The 26695-nt window shown below is 31.5% G+C and overlaps 1 protein-coding gene across 4 annotated transcripts in view; it reads left to right on the plus strand.

Moving 5' to 3' along the window:
* LOC126777880 (protein pangolin, isoforms A/H/I/S) overlaps positions 1–26695 on the plus strand; it is a 151738-nt gene that overhangs the window by 64502 nt on the left and 60541 nt on the right. For 2 of the 4 annotated variants that reach the window (XM_050501165.1, XM_050501164.1), the window contains exons 3-4: positions 1464–1527; positions 17638–17753. In XM_050501165.1, the coding sequence (XP_050357122.1) occupies positions 1464–1527; positions 17638–17753 (180 nt within the window). The remainder of the gene's footprint in view (positions 1–1463; positions 1528–17637; positions 17754–26695) is intronic. The other 2 variants (XM_050501167.1, XM_050501166.1) reach the window with 1 other exon arrangement.

Below are 26695 nucleotides of genomic sequence, written 5' to 3' on the forward strand. Positions count from 1 at the left end.
AACACGTCCGAGTGGGGTAAACTGGTTTCCTCTATCCAATTACGGCCCTCGTAAAGATATCGGGAGACTATTCTAGAAACGGACGTAATATTTGAACTATTTGGTATCGTTTTGTAAATCGATTAAAATCATTTCCATCTATTTAACATATTATTTAGTAAAAACTAGCAACAACAAATGTCTATTATCCATGACATTTCGTAATAACTTTTCAAGTAGTCACAATCTAAATTATATTTTAAGTACCAGTTATATATAAAATTACGCTTATATTAACCGCCTCGTTGGTCTAGTGGCTTGACATAAGGCCGCAGACCCGGAGTTCTAGATTCTTAATAAATTGGTTGGTCGGGCCAATAAAAATTATTATTATTATTATATATATATTTTTAATAAAAGTAATCTATATTTTTAACCATATTCTGTATATGATAATAAAATAAAATCATATCACATTAAAACAAATAGTCACATATAATATCGTGTGATAATACAATAGTCCCCGTCCATAAACTAAGGTGTCGTGATTTCAACGGTCCATTGGCTCTTTAGCGAGAGGAAATCTGTTCCCGAATTAATGATAGCGGAAACATTTCGATTTGTTATGTCCATTATTATAGTTGATATTGTTTGGGGAAAGGTTTCAAGTGGAATGAATCGGTTGCCACGGCCCTGAGGGGGCGATTCGTTCGACTTTTTAACGTGTGACCTTTTATTAGCGTTAGTGTAATTTAATTTCTATGTAAATTCGTGGTGTTGTCATTACTAGTTACGGAGGTGATGAAAGATAAACGATCATCTAGTACATCCAGCTTCATTCATATGATAATATAGGTCATAGTAGAATATTTTACTGGTGGTAGAGCTTTGTGCAAGCTCGTCTGGGTAGGTACCACCCACTCATCAGATGTTCTACCGCAAAACAGCACTACTTGATATTGTTGTGTCCGGTTTGAAGGGTGAGTGAGCCAGTGTAATTACAGGCACGAGGGACATAACATTTTAGTTCCCAAGGTTGGTGGCGCATAGACGGTGTAAGTGATGGTTAACGCTTCTTACAATTCTTATGGGTGTTGGTGAGCACTTACCATCAGGTGGCCCATATGCTCGTCCGCCATCTTATTCTGTAAAAAAAAATTCATCTGATTGCATCACCCATTTTTAATTCACTTATCGTTTTAATAAATGCTAAAGTTTCTGTGAAACTGATTTTATTCTTATATATCTAACTAAGCCAATATTACTAGTTTTCGCTCGCGGCTTCGACCGCCTGTTAGGGAGGGGGATCAGGTGTTTGGTATAAAAAAGTAGCCTATGTCCTTCCTCGGGGCTTAATCTCGCTTTGTCAAACCCGGTTCAGTGGTTTAGCTGTGAGCGTAACAGACACACAGAGTTACTCTCACATTTATAATATTAGTATAGATAAAAAAAAAATTAATTAAATTTTTATACTTTCTTTTCAGGAAAAGTCCGGCGAGCCTTATTCCGGTAAACTATCGGTGAAGTCGGATTTAAGTCCTGTATTTGGTAAGTATTTTTAGTATTATTATTATTGGTACAAAATTTTATATAAAAAAAAGAAATCATGCATTGGAGCTTAAATCACATAGAATAATAAGTATAACATATAATTGATTTATACTCAGAGCTTTATTTTTAAAATTACAATTTTTAGAGGCAATTTGTTTATGATTTTGATTTTTCTTTACTAGTAATTCTTACATTAAAATAACGCAACGTTGTCAGTCTGTAAAATTATTAAGCTACGCCCTTAATGGTGTAATGAAAAATCGTTATAAGTTATAAATAAATATCCCCCAAATTGATTGAATAAACACCAAACATTCTCCTCAAGGAGGAGGTGTTGTCCAGCTGTGGGACATTTACTTTACTATATATATTATTATGATAAATAAAGAGTATCAGGTGAAACGAAGTGAAACTTTACGACGAAGACAGTCTTAAATTTTTATGAATATTCGTCTTCAAATATTTATATGAAAAATGCCATAATGAATTCACCCTTCCAAATAAGTAAAACTTTATTAATAAATGTAAAATAATTAAAATGGAATCTAATTTGTAAATATCGTATTGGGTCTTACCTATAAAAAGAGATTTAAAATATTTGCATTATATATATAACTTCATATAAATTAAAAGCCTGTTAATGACCCACTGCTGGGCCAAGGCCTTCTCTCCCTTTTGAGGAGAAGGTTTGGAGCTTCTTCCACCACGCTGCTTCAATGTGGGTTGGTAGAATACACATGTGGCAGAATTTCAATGAAATAAGACACATGCAGGTTTCCTCACGATGTTTTCCTTCACCGTCAAGCACGAGATGAATTATAAACACAAATTAAGCACATGAAAATTTTGTGGTGCTTGCCCGGGTTTGAACCCACGATCATCGGTTACGATTCACGCTTTCTAACCACTAGGCCATCTCGGCTTAACTTTATATATGTATATTTATTCCATTCTATAAAAGTTCGTAAACAAAATTAAATTACAATTAATTCAGTCATCTAAGTTATTTTCTGTCTAATTTGAAAACGAATGCCTTTCGTACGTTATCACTGAATATCTTATTACGGAAAGATAGTTAAATATAACATAAACTTCAGGTGAAAATGTTAATGACTAATTCCATTTTTAGATCTTCCAGCGGTTACCATCTCGAATTGTATTTAATGGGGAATTAATAAAATTTTAATTAATTGTTTTATTTGCCTTTAAATGCTAATTTAATGGAATATATAAAAGAGCAGTCAATATACGATGGTGGTTCATATAAAGGCTATACATCACCTCTGTCAGATTAGAAAATACATAAACAAAACAAAACCTTATTTAAATACATAATTTAAACCAAATCGTTAGAAATTTCTGAGATACACAAAATATATGTATATAAGTACAAGAATTGCTCACTTAATATTATTAATGAAATTCAATAACTAAATTTTAGTTGGTTTTCGCGTTTTTTACCGCTACGTCATATTTGTTAACTTAAGAGAACCCTTTTTTTCCTTCTTAATGATTTGATTTATGGATGTCATATAAAGATAAATTTTCATTAAAATCCATCTTAGTATTTTTCTTATAATTTAGTTAAATTATGTAAAAAGATGCATTATGTCCAATGCTTATCGATCGCTATTAAATTATTCCACAGACATACACGTCAGTTTAATTACATATATAGATTAAGATAATATTAATATGCTAATTATATCTTTTATCAATATTTAATTTCGTACTTAGCTATCATAAATGAAAGATAACGTTCTCGCTCAATAAGGCATACGGTTGAAATATGCAAAAATGGCATATTCGTTCGTAAATTAGACTGAAAATTGCGAGAAAATCGAGATAAGCAAATACCAAGGTTAAAAATAATGCCTACACCTAAACCTGTTTGGGAGCAAAGTCCTTGTTTAATTCAAGTTCTTTGTTGAATGAAATGTAAGGGACTAAAAGTAAAGAAGTACTATAATTTAAATTAATTATTATATGAGTTGTTTGTTTTACTTGAAGATTTTTCTAGGGCTTTGTGCAAGCCCATCTGGTTAGGTATCACCCACTTATCAGATATTCTAACGCTAAACAGCAATGCTTAGTATTGTTGCGTTGGTTTGAAGCTCACTCGCCAGTGTAATGACAGGCACAAAAACATCTTAGTTCCCAAGCTTCGTGGCGCATTGGCGACGTAAGAAATGGTTAATATGTCTTACATCAGCAATGTCTATGGACGGTGGTGACCAATTCCCTTCAGGTGGCCCATTAGCCCATCAACGTACCTATAACATAAAAAAACTAGAACACTGGGCGCCCTTGATTTAGTTATGACCTTTTTTACAAAGGTCAGATGAGCAATCAGCTCGTACTTACTAACTCGCAGGTTCATAAATGTTCCAGATGTAGAAGATATAAGCCACAATTTACATATCCAGTGACAAACCTTGGGGCCAAAATTGTTCCTTGTGCGTGTAATTGACACGAACGGCATTAGCATACTTGTCCTTTATAACGGACTGCGAGACAGTGCTATACTTTTTGACACAGGAATAACTGAAGATATTTATAATAATTAGTTTTTTAAAAGTAGAAAAAATTAGCCAACTCTATAGACAAATATTAATGCTATTGTCAAACAATAACAAGCTTTATCAAGTAAGTAAATTGAATGCAAAGCTGCCATCGGTTTGAAATGTAGATTCTACTAAAATTATTAAAAACCCATTTCTTTATTTTCACAGTGTCACATTATCAATGTCACATTAAATTATGATAGCTAGAGGGTCGTAAGTAACACTTGAAATATCATAATCGCTAGGGTTATATTATTCTTGACTTATAAAAAAACTACAATGTGATATTAATTAATTATTTTCTATCCGTTATTAAATATAATGTATATTCAATACCATTTCAAATAATATTCGTATTATTAAATCACCAATTGGGTTCGCAATGATTTCGAAATTTCGATAAATTAAACTTTTAAAACTGTCCAACAATGATGGAGCACTGAGAAAAAACGCGTGTGGACATCGCCGAATTATACTTAAGACATTACACAACATTTAAATCGATTATTTCTTTCCGAGACACATCAACCTTCCTTATATTATCGAATGGGATTAATATACGTTATATTAAAAGAAATGCTATCGTCTGACACTGAAGGTCAGAACTGATTGTGATAATTTGTCAGACTCCGAGAATTACCATTATTGTATGTCATTTTACCCACCCGTAGTTTTTGTCTGATTAAAGGATGACATTTTGTCTTGCAATGTTGTTTATTTATAAAGCTATTAGCATTTGTATTCAATATTGATTGGTTATTTGATAAGACTCACTTTATCTAAGTATTATTTTCCGCTTGTGGCTTTGCCTTAAAGGTCCTTTTCTGTACTCGTAAGGTGTATGCAAAATTTCATAATGATCAGTTCAGTAGTTAAGACATGAAAGCTAGACAAATAAATGAACAAAAAAATCGCACTTTCACATTGATAATTTAATAACTTCCGAACATGTTTTTAATTACCATTACGATACAGCAATTAAAATAAACGGTAATCAAACAAAAGGCTTGTTACGATGTTATTATATTTTTTCTCATGTTATACAATATAACGGACTCGTTACAAGAATCAAATGTTAGAATGTTGACGTAATTTTATATTAAGAATTAGGATTATTATATTATATAACATACCATTACATGTATATGTCTGATTGAAGTCAAAGTTATTATTATATCGAAAATGTACATACAACTTCGTAAATATAAATAAATTCGAATTTGAATAAGAAAGTTCCTGTGAAATTCTGTGCGATACAAATAAATTTAAATTAGTTTATAAGCTAAAAAATACGTCTGTGCTTCTATGAAATGCGTTCTAAATCCGTAAATAATTATTAGTAATATGCATTTAAATACGTGTGGTGCTAGCTTTAAAATATCGTTAAGTTCAAATGGCGTATAAAAACTATTGTCTCAAGGTTATCATCGAGAAATTATTGTAAATCGAATGTTAAATTGTTTTCTATAGAGTCGGGAAGGTGGGAATTATCACGGTGTGTCGGCCCGGAGCGGCCATTACGTGAGAATTATGTGTGTTTTATCGCCAGCTTATAATCATCTGTCACTATCGTTACAATATTTTCGTATAATTTCATCCGACTCCACCTCCTGATAGGGATGCTGTTTGTATTGTTGTCAATTTAAATATTCAATGTCGATATTGTTTCATATCGATGTTATTTTTTTTTCGTCGAATGCTCTTATTAACTTTTTCAATAATAAATGAATTGGAGGTATTTAATAATAGTGTTTCTTAATTAATTTCGTTATTAACTTTAATTATCGTTTCGTAAGATTAGCATTCTTTTGTAATGAAAAAAATAATAACTTTCTCGGATGATTCTAAAATGTTAATATGATTTTATACCTGCGTAATGGGTCTTTAACAATAGAAAACAAAAAAAAATCAATATTTTCTATCGATAGTCGCTCATCACTATCGGGCACGTCCGAACGCCTCGTTATTTGTTGTTCTTAGTGTCGTTTTTTGTTATTTTTTTTTTCCACGGGATGTTTTCGTGGAACCGGTTCTCTAATCTGATCAGCTCGCCACGACTCCGGGCGAACCAGAAAAAAAAAATAAAGTATGTGATGTACAAAGACTATTGGGAAGTTTTGAATTATTTTATGGGAACCGAGAAGTTATCTGCGTTGATGTATATCTTTGGACTTTTACTGTTATTCTAATGCAATTACTGGAATAAAGAAAACACCCTAGAAAATCCGTTTGTTATACATTACAAAATATGGTAAGGCCTAGAACGCTATGTATATAATTAAACCAACAGTCTTTACTATTTAAATATAGAATGATCTTACGAATGAGAACGTTGTTACAGGCCATGGTTAATACCATTGATTTTTTTTTTTTTTTATAGAATAGGAAGGTGGACGAGCATATGGGCCAGCTGATGGTAAGTCACCATGGTGGTCACCAAACGCCCTTAGACATTGGCATTGTAAGAAATGTCAACCATCGCTTATAGCCAATGCGCCACCAACATTGGGAACTAAGATTTTATGTCCCTTGTGCCTGTAATTACACTGGCTCACTCAATCTTCAAACCGGAACACAACAATATCAAGTATTGCTGTTTTGCGGTAGAATATCTGATGAGTGGGTGGTGCTTACCCAGACGAGCTTGCACAAAGCCCTACCACCAGTAAAAGTGATTTCATGATGTCGTCGGTCAGATCTCTTAGACGGTCTTTATTATCGATAACAATAAATAACTAGTGCATCATAACTTTTAAGACATCTCCAATAAGTTCTACATTTTTATTTTATTACCACCTCGCGTCAAGTGTCTCAGCCACCCGTAGACATTGGCGATGTAAGGAATATTAACCCCTCCTTACATCGCCAGTGCGCGGTATATATTTTATTTGTATATATTATTTAATTGATACCTACTAAATAAATAAAGAACTGACTTGAAATTATCGCCTCGTGAGAAAAAAAAAACAAAAATCTTCAAAATAACACACTATGAAATATGAATACAAAAAACGCATGACGAGTTCTGCGTCAAAAAATAATATAATAATAAAAAAATCGACCATACTAAATATCAAGAAGCCCGATCAATCAACATTGGTGATTATATTATCTGTGAAATGATTCTAAGTATATTATTTATAAGGAATTGTTGTATATTTTATTGTAGATAGAAGCCCGAAGGTTGCGGGGTGAAGCCAAGGCAAGGACTACATGCCTGAGCTTAATCTGTGTTTACTCCTCGGTGAAAGAAAACATCGTTAGGGAACCTGCACATCAGATTAAAATCTGAAAATGTCTATCCTTTAACCCGCATTTGAGTAGCGTGATATAAACGCTAAGCCTTCTCAAAAATGAGAGATTTTAGTCCAGCCATTTACAATCTGTAACTTTTCCTACAGTATCCATTTATTTTGGTAGTACTTTTTATCAAAGCTATTTCTATAATTTCTTGTTAAGTTTTCGACGAAAATAAAATTCGCTGTCACGTGGTCCATGTCACGTGTCTTATATCTAAAGATCAAATGATTTCATTATTTTTTTATTTATCAAATCCTATATATAATAAACGTATTACATTTTGTTGTTTATATTATTATATTTATTTTTAAGTATATATGAATTCATTAAAACAAGATATATTAAAAAATATATTTTCATATAAGTATATTTATGCTTATACAAATAAGATGTGTCTACGTCTAAGTATATAGTAGACGGATATAAATCTTTGAATCTATCACATACGAAACGGAAATAAAGATTTTCTGTGCAGGACTCGGTCTAATAATAGACACCACGGCCGCGTTCGACTCACACCCCTGAACTTACTTAACTCAATATTTTTTTTTTACACAAATAAGCGGACGTCGTTGATGGTAATCACTAACCAGAGACATTGGCACTGTAAGAAGTATTAGATCATTCCTTAATCTGACAATACCAGCCCTCAAACTTCTTATGAAAAGATAAAGTTCATACCTCGTGTACGCATTTTTCCTCGTGGTTCCCGCCAAACAGCAATATTTTATATTCATGTGTTCCGTTATATAATGTGAGTGAGTCAGTGTAACACAGTTTAGTGGCGCATATAGTAATGTATGGTGATTTAAATTTATTTATCGACAATTGTAAAATGATCTGCAAGTTTTTATATAGAATAGTAACTAATAAGAAATTGAATAGGTACATATGTTAGTATCAATAAGTTGCCTTTCTAGACTCTTTAAGTCTAGATATATTTGTGGATTCACAATACGCTTTTGAATACGACTTGATCGTCTATTACTAATGCTTGTTATGTGTAACCAGACTTCACACCCGAGAATCAACATTAGCTTACTGCAAACGCGTATCTGATCCATAATTCCACGATCTGTTCACATTCATAAATGTACATACATGTATCCCATTCGTCTCGCTCTTTTCTAGCGATCATCGTTATCCGTCTCGCTCTCACACAATTTGCGATTCATATTCCAGTCTTGGCTACCTGTTGGATGTTTTATGTCATTATATCCGAGTTCTAATTGGAACTTGATATGCGTTCACAATTAAGCGGCATCGTTAGATTAACGAGCTTTTTACACTATCACAGGCTCGAGTGACGAACTGACAGCGGATAGATAAGGTTATGCTATATATATAATATCCTATAATGAGAAGTAATTGGCGTAATCAGCCGTTTATCTTCCATCGTTACGGTGTTTATTCAAATACATTCGTTTTTTGTTTCGCTCCAACTACGGTTGCAAAAATTTTAATGTCAGCCGTAACTCAAAAGGCGTCTCGTTTTTTTGTCGCTTAAATATAAATATTCAAATGTTTCTATAACAGTTGACATATTATTCAGATGTTTTATCGTATATTTTTTTATAAGTTTCATATAAACAATTATGTGTTAAGTTACAAATTTAAGTAAAAACTGAGACATGTGTCAACTGTCAGTTGTAACATTTTGAATGTAATTATTTTAATTAAAACTGAAAATGTCGTCTTGACATGTCGAATGTATTTTAAGTAATACAGTGTGAAATATGCTTAATATATTTTTTTTTAAATTTACTTTTAAAGTGATGCCTTTTCAGGCTAATCGTTTAACATAGTTTCGTTTTCAATGAATTGTATACTATGTTAATGTAATAGGGATCGAATTTTAAATAAAACTTTGTTATTTTGTATTGTTTTTATCAGATATTAAGACTGTTTCTTGTGCATCTACCTGTCAGAATAAACTCGCATCAATCATCCGCAAGAAGGTTTTTATTTAAATTAAGTAATGACGAATACACTGGGAGTATCTATAACTATTGGCCAACAAACATTACTTTTGTAAAAATAAGAATACTAGCGTTCTTGTTAATAATAATATTGATAGAAATTTTATCATTATTGAAAATTTAATTAAATAATTATTAATATGCATAGATCCAGAATATAATCTATTTTAAATTTAAAATCAATTGTTTCTTTAATGATAACACTAAAGCTCTTCAATAGCTACTTAATTTAATATGTATTAATAGTTAATATTGGAAAATATTGTTGGTTAAGTTTTATTAACATTTTTTTAAGTAATCTTCAACCATATACACAAAGTAACTACCTAATACAACTATAGTATATTAGCAACTTTACTTGAGGTAGGGCTTTGTGCAAGCTCGCCCGGGTAGGTACCACCCACTCATTAGATATTCTACCGCATAACAGCAGTACTTGGTATTGTTGTGTTCCGATTTGAAGGGTGAGTGAGTCAGTGTACATTACAGGCCCTAGGGACATAAAATCTTAGTTCCCAAGGTTGGTGGCGCAGTAGGTACATAATAATAAATTCGCATTATCTACGTGCATACATGAAATATATTTATTTGGGAAGATTTATCTCTAAAACTACGTAATGGTAGATATAAAGGCGCACACGGATATTGCCTAAACAAATAAAAGTTTCACGGCCTGCGAACTCGCTGACCGCAAAATTATGGAATGACACAATGTCCGGTCCGGAACCGCCTCCCAGGTAGCGTTAAACTTTTTTATATATCAAATAACATGGGTGCGATATCTCATGTTATAAATCTGAAAATTTGTCTGTTTGTCCGATCACGTCCAAATGGTTGAATCAATTTAGCTGAGACGTAAATTATCATTTTACTTTATATTATATTCTGCAATAGTCATAAAACATCAAATAAAAAATGATTATTCGCGATAAAGATTTTTTTGTGCTGTCAAGGCCAACGAAATCTGATAATACTATGATGTATGTATTGTTTCCTACATAATGCTATATATTTTTAATAACCTCCAAAATCTATTTAAAGTTCAACAGCTGTATCAACCTTTTAGTTCATCCAAAGAGTGTGTAGTTAAAAGGAAGTATAAATTGCTATGTGTAGCACATTGTGTATGATATTGTCGAGACTTTTATGTATAATATATAACACGTAATATTATACCTATTACAATATTTGATCCTTGTAGGACTTTTGGGCATATCTCTTGGAAGTAGATCTTGAATTAAGACAAGATATTTGCAATCTGTTACTACATAAGTAATAAGTTATTTTTTGTTCAGTTAATAAAGGCAAATTTAAACGGACGGAGCAGTTAACTGGCAATAGTCGTGCTTTAATTTGATCAAATGACTCACTCTACTTGTCAGGGTTATATTCGATTTTATTGCTTTTCCATTTTTTGCGAAACCTAATATATATATATTAATAAAATTTTATCTTTTTTTTATATTTAAAATATTAATTCGTATATCGTAATAAATTGGTAACTTTGTTGGCTATAAATGTATAATTTATTGTTTATTTAATTTATGTTATGGTTAACATTAAAATTCGTTACATCCATTTTAAAAATGATTTAGTCCAAACAGCTGTATATAGCTATTTTTTATTTCCTAAATATATATTAAACGGATGTCAAAAATTAAATTTCTGTTGAAAAACTCCATGTGTGTGTGCCAAGTAACACGCATACTCGTAGTTGTAAAAATAACTGCAACTTTTTTTTTATTAATAAACACGTGACTGTTATCTAGATATGTTCAATTTCGTTTTTAGAAATGTTAGTGTAAAATAAATTTATTAAAACCCAGCAATAATCTTTTAAATACTACTTTAGTTATTATCTATGAACTAAAACTAATCGAGGTAAACAAACGACAATATTTTCATTCCGCACTGTCATATAAGGTATTTTTTTTTAAATTCAATATACCCACAATAGATAATTCAATTTGTATAAATAAAATAAAAACCTTGAGTACAGTCAGTAGCCCTTGGTATAACTTTCTCGTAACATGTGTGCGTATGTCTTTACCTCATATTACATCTCAACCAATATTTATTTAGGCTTAGGACCCACCGCGGTAGTTCTGAGAAACGCTAGTATAGATTTTATAGAGGCTATGGTTGAATTTATTTTGTAAGGCTTTTACAAACGTGTCTGATTTGATGTGTAAACGAGACTTTTAATGCTACGTCATTGATAACTTTTTTTATAATTGAAATCGAGTGAAACCTTTTTTAAATTTATAATTTATGTTAAGTTTTGATAAGGAACACAATTATATTTTTAAATATAGAATATAAAGTTAAATTACGCGTATCAAATACGATTACGAGTAGTAAATACGATTTTAAGTTTACAAATATTGTTCGTTAAATCATTATATAATTATTCTGTACGTGTGTACTCTATCTCTGAACTGATGGACAAATTTTGTTGAAGATTTTTCTGTGTTCGGAGGTTAACTTCGTCTTAATCTAAACCACAGTAATCCCGAAAGTTGGCGCTGCGATCGAAAAGTAAATAATTTTCTTATTTAACCCGTACCAAGTCATACAATTTACATAAGAAACGTATAATATAGGTTTAGTAATAATAATAAAATAAATGCTACAATAAGTAAATAAACTTTGATTCAAGAAATATGTTCATAAATTTGATAGTAGAAATAATAATATAATATATTGTAAACATTCACAAATTAATAAATCGCTTTATAAATTCGCTCAGTATCATATTTTGAAATATCAACAAACGGAATGTATAATTACTCTTATTTAGCTTATAAATAAATATATCGTATGTATTTAAAGTGTATATAATATTACTCATGTATTTAAAATATTTTATAATCTATTTACATATATAATTATAGTTTAATAAGGTCATTTTTGTGTATTAACATTATCGTTACACATTCAGTTAGCAGTTTAAATAACAAACATATTTATATATTGTTTTGGAAATACAAGAAAATACGTGTTATTCATACATTTACTATAGTAAACGTGTTTGTTTTCGGAAACAAGATATTTGTGGGATCTACATAAATATAAGTAACAGCCTGTGAATGTCCCACTGCTGGACTAAGGCCTCTTCTCCCTTTTTTGAGGAGACGGTTTTGGAGCTTATTCCACCACGCTGCTCCAATGCGGGTTGGTGGAATACACATGTAACAGAATTTCAGTGAAATTAGACTTAGACATACAGGTTTCCTCACGTTGTTTTCCCTCAGCGTCAAGCATGAGATGAAATTTAATGGAGCCTGCCCGGGTTTGAACCCACGATCATCGGTTACGAGAAATCGGTGAAAATACAATAAAAAATATACGCATGATACCTTAACGATGAACTTAATCTTGTACTATGTAATACTCCTCCGCTGGATATATGCAAATCTAGTAGAAACACATAACGAGTGAGTTTCTTGCCGATTCTTCTCGATATAATCTACATTCTGAACCGGTGGTAGCTTTAAAATTATGTAAAATGACGATTTCAAATTGTACATAAATATAATTTTAAAAAATCAAATTGTCCTTCATATCGACGTTATCTTGTTATTTTTAGAATGCACTTTTAACTAATTTTATATTTCTGAGAAACATTTAAAATCATATCAATTATTATCTTTATGATAATACATGTTATACCGTAAGTATATTAATATGATTTACGTCATATCGATTTTAGTTGAAGTATAAACCTATGCCGTTTATGTTTTGTAAACAAGGAACTGGCATTTTTCATTTACACCTTTATCAGATAAGTTCTAAATAAAAAAAGTCACCAAAACCTTCATTACTATTATCCAATTAACAACACTAAGTTGACATTTAAATTCAAATATTAATATATTTGGGTCTCATATTAACTGAATTTTAAATCATATTCAACTTAAAAACTTTGTCGTGTTATGTGAACACACTTTATTTATATAATAAAATAATATAATATAAAATATAGTTATAAAAGATTGATAGAATCTAAAAACATGAACAGAAATGCTTCGGTTTTAATCAATTCACAATATAATATAATCTTTACAGTACTGCAATATGTTTAACAATGTTATTAAATTAATTGAATTTATTAGTATATTAATGATATATAATATATGTAATTCAAATAACTGTGAAAATTTTATTTTATAATTTCACGTTAATGCATTTATTTAATTTCGAAGCTCTACCGTCCATTACGAGAGTATCATTATAGACGCTTCTAACACTCATTAAAATAATTCCACGCTTACAAAACAAATTACCGTCAAACTGAAAGGGCTCGAGTACTATTGTAGGGATGCACCACAATTAGTGGATTTAGAAGCCTTTTTTTACATTGCTTTTGAATTTTGGTTATTTTGTACGTTACAAGTTTGTGTCCCAATATTGGGCAATGCCTTATGCCTCTTGTACTGTCCACAGTGAATATTTTGCGGTATATAAATTTGTTTGTTTTAATAAACAATTTGCTTTATATATTTAATATTTTCAAAATATGTTTTTCATATATAAGTTTTATCGGTTGTTTAGATTTTACTATATTATGAAATTTTCCCGCTTATGTTATTGATAATATTTTTTTTTTAAATTTTTTTTTTCGAAACTTCCAAGTTAATGGTCTTAATAGTTCGAGTTTAATCAAAACTTGGAACATCAAATAGAATTTAAACATTTAAATATTCACTCTTCTATGAACTATACTTTCTTTATTGAGCTTTCAAATATTTAAAGTGCCTTAAGGTAACATCAAAAAATTTTGGACATGAGATTAACATCTGTCTATCAAATGACATAAAGATTATTATTCCCTAAACAAATACATGTCAACCAGATCAAAAACTATCGAAATTAAGATAAGGATAGAAATAAAATATTTATAACGATGTTATTGGTTATTTTAAAATGCGCGAATGTTTCTTTGGCTTATCTTTATTACCGTGTGTTTCCGTTTAATATGGAGGAATTTGCTAAAATATAGTAATTTTAAGATTAATTTATATTTAATAGACAGACATAAAATTACAAAACAATCAAGGTTTTGTCACACCTGTCGACCCTAGCTGAGCAATAGCGGCGGAGGGTTTCAGCTGTTGTTATTTCTTTTTTATATATTTTGTAATAAAATTATAAATAAATATATATTTCATTTTATCAATTTATAAAAAGTTATATCTATATTTTTATGGGTCACACTCTCAACGTAAACTATTTTGACAGGCAGTTGAGCACATTGCTAGTATTAGTGCTTTATTTAATGGCTTTAATTTAAAATCGCATTTATTAAATTAATTATCATGGTCTTAAAAGCGCAGAGGAAAAATGTGAACATTATAGAAATAAAACCTAAGTAATGAACAGTTTTATTTTCTGACGACCTTATGCGCGATAATTAGCGTTAGTAACAACCTTTGAATATCACAATTACTAGTTTGTTATATTTTTTAAAGGATTGGGAATTTAAATCAAAATTATCTGGTCTTCTACGCAAATGCTTATTAATAACAAGTAATTCAAGCAAACGGTCATCCCCATAGACGTTGGCACTGTGAGAAATTAACCATTACTCACCTCTACCAACAGAAAGCTCGCCAGCATTTATGGTCATACAATAAAATTTTATTTCAAAAATAAATGTCTGCGGAACACTAAACCGCGTGACCTGACTCCAAACTTCCTTGAATAATTTCATTTCTATGGCCTTCATGCGTAATACATATTATTATCATAAATTACAACTATTTATTAATTGATATTAGATATTTTGTTCGGTTTAATGATCACCTGCTTTGGACTCATTTCCTCTTGATCGCTTTAGCTATAAAAATATACTTGACATTAATGATACTACTAGAATTAAAAACATGAATACTAGTATAGTAATACTCGTTATTATTCAACTCATATTAAAAACGTTAAATGTCATATAAAATGACTTGTAAAATTAATTTCATAATAAAAATGTTCACATCGAGTATTAAGTTATTAAAGAAATTGTTCTATCATCTGTTACAGTTGCTAAATAAACGCAATCAATATTGCTGTCACTTTGTTTTGAAGTAAAATTACATGTGTGAACGTACATATTTTCCAGTGGTTAATGAGGTATGGTGCTTTTTAATGTTGCTGACAAGTTGTTGAATTTTTCCTGTCAAGAAATTCCGAGTAGTAAAGCCCGAAGTAAAGTCGTTGGTAATTTTTACTGTACCTCGAAGAGCTCGTATACCCATTGGTCCTGCTTAACTCTCCGGTCGTGTCTGATCGTCGTCCGATCGGATCATGAACCTGTGTTTACGCACATATCTCCTGCGCAGTTGGCAATCTCATTTTTAAATGGTAGTTACTGACATTTACCTCTAAAACGAGGGCGAAGCCGTGGGCTAGTTTATGATAAATTAAAGGATGCCTTTTTTATCACGGGAATATACAAGTTATTCCAGGTTATAGTACAAAACACGGTAAAGCCTTCTTTATTGAATATATTTAATATTATCGTAAACATAAATGGGACAAGGATTGTGGGTTACAAGAATTTCAATTCAGGAAATATTCATCCCTTGTTTATACCCTAAGCCTTTCACGCCTAAAGCATCCGGCAGCTCGTACAGTAGCGCGCACAATTACACGTACAAATTACTCGTGCAATTTGCCTGTCTGCGCCCCGCCTCGCTCACGCTCTGTCTAGCTGATATTTTATTTCACTGTACTTATTACTTCGTTGTTTGACATAGATTTTTTATAGAAGTTATAATTTTTCAAATCAAAGTAAAAGTGAGTGGCGCTTTAATTAAAAAAAAATATATAAACTAATAAAAATAGCTATTGTACAAATCACGGCCGCGTGGAATAGTGGTGAAAAGCAACATTTCCTTAAATCGCAATTCCGATCCTCTGGGCGAAAAATGAAAAAATTACTTATTACGGTCCTTCGAAATGTTTTATATTACATTTTTACATTATATTATATTCATCTATCGTGTATGTGCTATAAAATACTTCGCAACTGGCGTCCGATTCTACTATTTTATAACGGCTGCGATACGTTTCCGATTATTTTCCGATCCAATTTCCACTGAACCGCAACGGGACCGTTGTGTTCGAATAAGTAAGCGGATAAACCGCAACGATAACTTTTCGATACGATTGCGATAAAGTTTTAATTTGTTAGTAAAATTGCCACCCTTGCTCTCTTTAATCATAACAAATCTCTTAAACTCTTCTGAATATATTTTAAAACATTAATCGTATTCAATATAATTAATACAAAATCATAATTTCCTATAACACCACGCGGAAATCACTTGATTACTTCTAATTAAACTTACTACAGTAACGACTTACATCCTCTATCAACATATTAGGCAATAATTCTTAACCCGATCCAATGATAACTTTAACGGAATCTTACTTTAAGTGTTTTAATCAAAATGCTATTTGAGTATATAGATATTTTTGTAGAAATGATTATATTACTTCGACCTCAATGTCGGCGGGAACCGTCGTCTTGCCAAAGTCGTCGAAACACGTCGATTATTTCTTAATAAGTAAATAATTATAAGCAATAATATATAATATAATGTTAAAAGATATACGATAAAACGTGCTCTTACTACTATCGACATTTCTGTTCTTATTATTTCTCGGAAATTGGTAAATGATGGCAAAAGACACGATACACTCCGGTTTCTTGGGAACGGAGACGGACCCTATTGTGTATTACATAGTGTATACTTATTCAAGTCCCCAATGTAAACAATACATTTTATTTCGTATTATCCCTTAAAATAATTCCAACAGTATGTTCGTATTTATAGACAAAGAAAGATTTTTTTTATATTATAGGTAGGCGGACGAGCATACCACTACCTGATGGCAAGTGATCACCAACGCCCATAGACATTGGCATTGTAAGAAAAGTTAACCAGCGCCAATGCGACACCAACCTTGGGACTTAAGATATTATGTACCTATGAAACACTATACAAAGTACTGCTGTTTTGAGGTTGAATAAGAATTGCTTAAGACGTCTAAGTTAAACGTTAACATTGCTATACTAGACATTATTTTTGAAGTTAGCTTAAGTAGAGTTACTATTGGTTTCTAGCCCCTTGTTTTGTAGCTTTATGTTTACTTTAATCTTGTAAAATGACAATGCATAAGTGATTTTAAAAGGACTCCATAAATAAACTGAGTACGTGTATATATTATAATGTTGATTATGTATATTCTAATAATAATTTTAGGTTTTTTCTCACCAGGTAAATTCGAGCCGCATCCTGCAGCGAGCTTCAACATGGGCTACCTAATGGCGCCGTACCCTTATCCCAATGGCGGAGCGCATCCATTGCCTGTCTCTATGGTAAGTTTACAAATACTGAGTAGCTTAAAATTATGATAGTTGATTGCTTGAGTAGTTATTTACCTATATACCTTTTGAGAACTAAATCATAACTAAATATACGTATTTGTGTTTACGTATGCCTTTCGCTTTTTCTGTTATCACTGGGAAACACGTTTTCGCCCCCCCCCCCTTTAATCCGTGTGAACGCCGGTATGCTGAACTCCCTGGTTAAGTGGCAGAATACACACTATTACTCAACGGTACCCTTCGTCTTTGGAGGACGCAACTGGACGTTACTGTCAACAGTGTATTGACACTAAAATGTCTCTGCTTACATGGTAGAAGTATTTTATGCTGCCCCCTGACATTTGTATTTAGATAACAAATGCACGACACACAAATTAAAGCGTAACATTTGTTCGTAGTTCAACGAACGATCAATGCTGTGCATTTATTTACAATACACAAAGCTGTACTTAATATAATTATCAATTTAAATCTTTTGTGTTCAATAACAACAGAAAATCTCCTGTCGCTTACAAATAATCTTATCAGCTGTTATCGATATCGACTCATGTCATATCTATAATTTTACGTGTACTGATAAATGTTAAATTAAGGCGGTTTCACACCAGCGCAACTTTTTCAATTTTAGTATGCATGTACATATTTGTATCGAATAAAAAGTTACCCTGGGTTAATTTCATAATACATTTTATACTTCACTTGAATATAAATTAATTGTAAGCATTTAAACTTTACAGCTCCATTTATTTATATTTCTTGGAATTTATTCGTCTCAACTCGCTCGGTGTGGATGTATCATAACGTCATTTAACATTTGTTACACCTTTAGATAACAACTTATCTTATACTGAATTGCCATTTTAAGGATTTTATTTAACAAATTATTTATTTATTTTTTTACTTTGAGTTCCACAAGAATGTATTACAAATAATAATAATTTATTTATTTAATTAATAACAAACAAAACGAACGAACTTATGTTAGTAATAGAAGAAAAATATTTTCAAATTTCACAATAAGAAATAGATAAAATACTACTACAATACCTCATCATGAACATTGTATTAGAGCTGGTCAGCTTCAACACAATGAATATTATTTTCGTATTAATGAGTAACAATAGGCAAAATTAACTTTAACAAACATCCCTGATGCGCAACAGGACATTAAATAATATAGAACAGGAAGGCGGACGAGCATATGGGCCACCTGATGGTAAGTGGTCGCCAACGCCCATAGTCATTGGCATTGTAAGAAATATTAACCATCGCTTACATCACCAATGCGCCACCAACCTTGGAAACTAAGATGGTATGTCCCTTGTCAAAAAGAAACACAAAAATATCAAATACTGCTGTTTTGCGGTAGAATATCTGATGAGTGGGTGGTACCTACCCAGACGAGCTTGCACAAAGCTCTACCACCACAACTATTAAACAATATTATCAACGAGGTTGATATATAATAGGGCATATAATTGGTTTACTAGAGGAGTTTCTTTGTAGTCCTAAGTTTCACAACTCGTCTGCTGCAATGACTGTCCCGCTATATGTATGGCTTGGCTTGTCACTAGCGTACATACTAACAAGACTACGTTAGTATAGGTATTCTTTTCAAATAACAATAGAAAATCAGCTCTCTCCCCATTGAACGCTGCTTGACTGTAAATTTTTCAAGCAAGCCTTAACCGAAGACATCTTTTAAAAAATATTTTTGCAGCTTGATTCTTATATAAATTAAATCGATTGTTTTTTTTTTAATATAATTTTCGACCTTTTCAACGTTGTTTAGCGGTTGTTTTGTTTAACAATGTTTTGCCTTTTTCTTTTGCATGTCAAATCAATAATGACAGAAAGAGATAAAGAATATCATGATAAAATTAGTAACGAGAGGTGATTTCACTTTTTAAAAAATTGAAATATTCTCATATTTAACAAAAAATATTTGTAGACGAGGATATGAATTATTTAATGAGAAGGGTCTCTAGGATAGGCCCTAAAACATATGTTTAATTGTTAATGTTATATAATCAACCATTGTCTTGTAAAAGTACATGATATCAGTTAAGACATTGATTTCTATGGAAGGGATCTTGTACATATATTTGTATTCTAATTTTCCTTATAAGTAGTTCTCTTACTACCTTACGAGGTTAAAATTATAATCATTCAAGGTTATTTACGGAACCCTAAAACGAACCAAGATCGACTGCTTATTTTCTAAAACCATATAAATAAACATTTACCAATATGGCGATCCGGATCGTAATTTAATCTAGATACTATTTTTATTGAATTATTCCTCGTAATAACCGCGCCACGTGTCCGGGTTCGAACCCGGGACTCGCCGGAAACGGTAATACAAACATTTTTATTTCTGTCTTCATTCTGGGTTCATCGGTATTTATTTTATGGATATTTTAGTCCTTATGTTTTATTGAATAAGAACGTGTGTTTTATTATAATTTTATATTAAAATAGATCTTTCTTTAATATATTAAAATAAATCTTTTTCCATTAGTAAAATATTCAATTAATATTTATTATACAGGTAATAAAATGATATTTTAATCATATACATTTCCGACCGTATCTTTGATTATCTGGTTCTGATAAAAAAAAACATTTTATATATTGTCTAATTCAAATGTATTTAATGTGGCATTATACTAACTTACTGATTGTCAAAGTAAAAACTGCCACCGGTTCCTAAAATAAAATACGTTGACCTGAGAAAAACCGGCAAAATAGGCAGTCGATATCTTTGTCTATTTTTGTAATAGTTTAAGTTTATAAATATGGTAAAGAATATCCCTGATAAAATGGTATAATTCCCAAGGTTTGCATTCTTTCAGTAAATAAAGCAAGCATATTATTTATTGTAACGTGGCAACCCTAGACGCAAAGGGGAAAGTTCACACTGTGAAATATTTGGTGTGTCACTTTGTAAAACAATTTTAATTATAAGCCAGCGTTGTCACGCAGAATGTGATAATTAAATTCATATCGATTATTGCATTTTTGTTCAGTACACGTCCGGCCCGTCTCGATGTTAAGTGCTTGATTTTATACTTTAAATATGTAACGCACTGTCATCAGGGTGTTGAATGACATGACATTGAAATTGGACTTGAATACTGTTAATATTAAATGAGCAATTCTTGTATACAATTTCTTAAATCTCGGAAACGGCTTTAAAGTTTGTATTTAGATAAGGTTTTGCTTATTAGTTTTTGTTTGTTTAGTTACGTGTCTTTTCTAAAAACAATGCAATTTTTAACAAAAAAAATGTTTTATTATAATATTAGTCTAAAACTTACTAAAAGCTTATGTGAATAAGAAAAAAGATTTGATAAAGTTTTATATTGCAATTGTTTGTGTGTTTAATTGTGATATAGAAATAATTATATAATCCTCAAATTTCCCACCGCTGGGCGTTGAACTCCTTCCTAATTAAAGGCTTAGAGATTATTTCGCCACGCTGTTCTACCGCGAGTTTAGAGGACTTGTAGTAGAATATGAATATAGTCATTTACAAATTATTCTTATTAAATAACGCATTTAATTAGAATAATTTGTGTTGAATTTTTCCTTTTGTATAACAAGGTATCATTATTTTATTGTTGAAGATTTTAAATTTAATGATATTATATCTGTAATTTAAAAAATCGCTTGTGTATGTATTATTTTTATTATTAATAATAAAAATATTTCGGTAGGTAAAAATTTGTAATTCAGAATATAAAACTTAAGTTAATAACCATTTTCATTGTTTCCATTGCAAAAATAATTATCATGTATGTATGTTTTGGATTGTTAATTAAAAATGCGGTAGTCATTAGCACATAAAGCGAATGGTACGCTATTCTTATGAAAAAAACAACAAATTGAAAATTCGAATTCCTTTAAAATCGAACACGACCTCACATCAATACCGTTCAATACCTAACCCTACACACACATAAATTCTTAAAGAAAAAAAGATAACGAAAATATGAAACTTGAAAACGCAACAGGTGGACATACGGCCGTCTCATTCTTTTCTATGAGGTTTTAAGTCGCGTCGTCGTAGCCACCCCCAGTCGCCGCCTCCATGGGGCGGGAAATGAAAGAGGGGATGGAATGGAAATGCTTTTCTTTTTACTTTACGGCTTTTGTCTGGGTGAATGCGGACAGCAATTTCGGGGTCGCTTACGTCCCGACTCGATTCCAAAATGGATTTTGTATGATTTGATCGCGGTAAACTGGAGTTATGTTATTTAAAACTAAAATATATTATTATTATGATTATTTTTATCCTAAAGATTATAGAATAAAATTTACTCAATTTGTAAACAATGTATATAAAAATAAAAGGTTTTTTTTTTTTAAATATAAATATGTAGATATTTTAAATAATCTGAGACGGTTAAATAAAGACGTCGGGAATTTTAAACATAACATGAATTTAACAATATTTTTTTTAATAATTAGGTATTATTGTCTCGAATTTTGTGTAAGTATTTATATATATTATATTATATAAAGGTGTCCCGTCGATTTATTATAAATCAATCAGAATAACACTTGCTTTTAACACTTTTTAGAAATATATTTAAAAAAAAACACTAATACTATGAGATAAATTATATGTGGTGTATCAGTATCAGTGGTGCTTGCCTTGGTTTGAACCCGTGATCAGCGCTTAAGATGTGTTCTAACCACTGAGCCATCTCGATTTTTTTTTTTGTACAATAACATATTAAAATGAATAAATTCTTAATAAGGTTTGTATTATAAAATATTATCAAGTCAGCGTAATTTTCCGTAAACCAATTGTGTTGGTTTGATAACGGAATTAATTATAGTATATTAATTACACGTTGTTATTGTAATGTCACTTATCACGGGCCCTTATTGTTATCAAGTTTTCACTTATACGATATAAGTTGATTTACTAAGGCAATAATATGTCTAAATCTCTTCTGGATGTGCTTTGTACTCGCTTTGGTACCACCCACTGATCAGTTCAATAACACCTATTAATTCTTTCTATATATAAAAAGCCGAGATGGCCTAGTGGTTAGAACTCGTGAATCTTAAACGATGATCGTCAGTTCAAACCCGGGCGAGCACCACTGAATATTCATGTGCCTAATTTATGTTTATAATTCATCTCTTGCTTGACGGTGAAGGAAAATATCGTGAGGACACCTGCATGTGTCTAATTTCATTGAAATTCTGCCACATGTGTATTCTACCAACCCGCATTGGAGCAGCGTGCTGGAATAAGCTCCAAACCCTCTCCTCAAAATGGAGAGGAGGCCTTAGCCCAGCAGTGGGACATTAACAGGCTGTTACAGTTACTATATATAAAATATCTTTATATCCGTGTTCAGATTTAAGATAGAGCGAGACGTTGTACTTACAAGAATAGATTGATAAGATCTTAGTTCTGAAGTTAAGCAGTTCATGAAAGTGTAAAGTGTATATATTGCGTTACAGGATTAAATTGAATGTGAAGGTACCACCGTTTCTTTCTAGAAGATCAGAAACTCAGTAGTTACCCTTTTTCTCAAATGAAATACACTGTGAAAATGAGCTATTTGCTATGGGGCTGCTCATTAGTCACTCTTTACCAAAGCGCTGTCAACCGTGACATCTAGGTTATTTCCCTTGTGTACACTGGCTCACTCCTTCATAATACAGCCACTGTTGAATAACTGCTAAGTGAATATTAAGCTTTAGTATCTACTTTATTTAAAGAAATATATATTAATATTGCTTACAGTTATTTAATTACGGCTTCATTTAAAATGGCTGACGGTTTCTTAAATGTACATTAAAATGTCGACATGTACTTATAATAAATAAATAACAAAAAATTATATAAAATAGGTGTTCGGGTAAATGGGCTACCCTGTGGGAAATGGTTCAGGACCCAGACCGACTTAAAACTATAAAATTTCGTACATTATGTAGATAGTCCAAATGTACTAATAAATTTGTGCCCATAAGGGGTAACAATTTACCAATTATCATTGGACAACATTGATAAGGGACACGAGCCACGATTACTTCTGAAAATGTAAAACGCTAGAACTTCTCAAATAGTATTAATTTACACATTACTTACTACCTATATAGAATACTACTGCTTTATCCCCCGGCTTCGCTCATAAATCAGAATTACTAAATATCAATTTCCATAGCTCTTTCTTCGAAAAGAATGGATTTTCATTCACACTTTCATCCCCTATATACCAACTATACTTTAGGGTATAATAATTGAATATATAAATATCCACAATGCAAAAGTCATTATAAAACATAAAACTCCTCCTTTATAATTTATTATTATTTGCAAAAACAGACACAGACATAGTCTATACTATACTGTAGTCATTCTAACCCCAATTATACAACAAAAGATATCACCCACCGTATCAAGACCACGTAGAGTCGTGAGAGATCACCCTGTGATGCCATCTCGAGTCGTGCTCCATTGAGATGTGTGGTGTTTTGATAAAAATGTATAACTGCTTCTTTAATAATGCTTATTATTTCTTAAACGCTTGGGTACTTATTTACCAAAAGCTGGATTTTTATCAAGTCGTGTGTATCATCCGAATTAAAGAAGCACTATATATTTAAACAAAAACACGTTTTATTAATATTCAGTTTTCGAACTATTGCAATAATGTTTGTCTCATCGCTCGTTTTAATAAACCTCAATGACAACTGCATCACATCCGTGTATAAATATTTTCAACTGAACGAATTCAAAAATCGAAATACAAATTTAATTGCTCTTAATACCGACCAATACATTTTCCAAGGTAATAAAATTAACCAGGTTATATTCCGGCATCTATCGATTTCCCTCATCGCTGCTCCCTTAAAAAGAACATTCAATTCCAGTCTCCAATTCGTCTCCGATACCGGGCATAATTCCGCCCGGGAAAATCATTACACACGCCCCGGTAATTCGGATTTCGAGAGACCCTCCTCACCCCAGCCCACCCTCCACGCTGCATCTCATTTTCAAATACCATACCAACATCTAAGCCGTATTTCCCCTATCGCCTCCGGCTCGCATCCTACTCGAATATCAACTCTATGCCCCGATACATGAGGCCGAGAATCACTAACCAGACATGTCGATCCGCTACGCCAATTGTAACTTTGTGCCCTACATCCTAAAGTTAGAATTTCTTTGAGCTTTCTTCGCGATCGAGCGACCGGATCTGGACTGTAACAACGGAGAGGGTGGAATGGGGTGAGGCTGAATAATAGAGGGGAGGCATCCTCTCTTTATTTTTTTTCGTGAATTTTTTATTTAAGAAAGGGATAAGATTTTAATGTGGGCGCTCGCAGCCTTTATTACTCGCGATTGCAAGATACTCCATTGTTGGAAGTCTTGATGCGTATGGGGTTTCCGCTTAAAGTATTTTGTATGGGAGATATATCCCGGGACACCGGAGTTATGGCCGTAATGACGTTTTAGGAGATATCTTTTTATTCAGTTGCCGTTTCGTCGAGGGTGTGTAATCAGAGATTTTTATGTACTTTGTAAAATTGTAGCTACTCTTGATTGTTGAGTAGAATTGTCCGAAGTGCTTCATTAGACACATATTTTTGAAATTAATTGTTTACGTTGAAAACATTTCTTGTTTTAAAACAACTTTTGTAGTTATATAATATAACCTTAATTAAAAGAGCATTACGGGTTTCCGCGATTCGTTAGTTTGAACAATTGCTGTTAAAGTAGCGTATTTTTAATGTAGAAATTCTAATTCTGTACCTTAGCAGCTAAGACTAATAAGGCTCACCGTCTTTGTTTGGCTTAATAAAGCGTTTTCTGCCATTGTTCTTAGCCCTCCCCGTAAATATATTGTGCTGGTGAGCGCGGTCCTTTTTAATAAGTTTTTCTTTTGCATTGTTCAACTCCTTGATGTTCACCGCAATAATTCATACTTTGTTTCACTTCAAAACTTTACTTTTTTCTAACTTAGGTATTTTATAATAAAATATTTATTACGCAATCATTTATATAACATACTTTATTGATTAAATATGATAAATGATAAAAAAATACAGTATAGTAATATATTCATTCGGTATCCCAAATGAGTTTTTATATCATTTATCCGATTTAGTTGAAGTTTTGCGCAGTTATTGTCGAAACTTATATGAACGTTTTTGCTTTAGTAACATCAACGTTTAAACGCTGGCGTTATAAAGACTTAATATAATATATAACGGATACTGGCAATTACCTCTAAATGACAAAAGTTAAATCGAAACGACAATACTAATAAAAACCTATACGAAACAGATTATAAACATACCTATTAACAATGCTTATATTAATTTAATAATACTTGTATATCGCTATTAAGGACAAATCTTTACACTATTCAAATATAAATTTTGGGTCACGTGTCCAATCTTCTAATCCTATATACTTCCAATATATATTCCGCCTACTAAAAGCCTACCGGAAGCTAGGCCACATTCTCAGTCTTCGCCTGCCCTTGAACCGCTTGCTAAGTACAAAAGCAAACAATAGCGCAAAAAATATTATTACATGTATAAAGCTCAAGCGGTATTAGAATTCATAAAGTATATTTGTTATATATTTTACGAGAAATAGTTTATTATATTAATGTTTTTGAAAATAATACTGTACGGTAGTGTTGTATCGTACCGAAATTATGGCAACGGCAAATGGAAAGGGCAAGAAACTCAAAAGTTGCTTTTTAAAAAAAAAAAAAAATATATATATATATTTAAACACGTTTATTAATTACGTTATTTATTTCCCTAAAATAAACGGAAGTGGTTGAAATTTTTATACACCAAAGCTTTAAAATAGCTTCCGATGTAAACATTTTAACAGATGCTGCAAATTGAATTTGAAATATTTTTTTATCAATGATAATTTATAGTAA

Source organism: Nymphalis io, chromosome 24 (assembly GCF_905147045.1).
Source record: "Nymphalis io chromosome 24, ilAglIoxx1.1, whole genome shotgun sequence".
In the NCBI taxonomy this organism is placed as follows: Eukaryota; Metazoa; Arthropoda; class Insecta; order Lepidoptera; family Nymphalidae; genus Nymphalis; species Nymphalis io.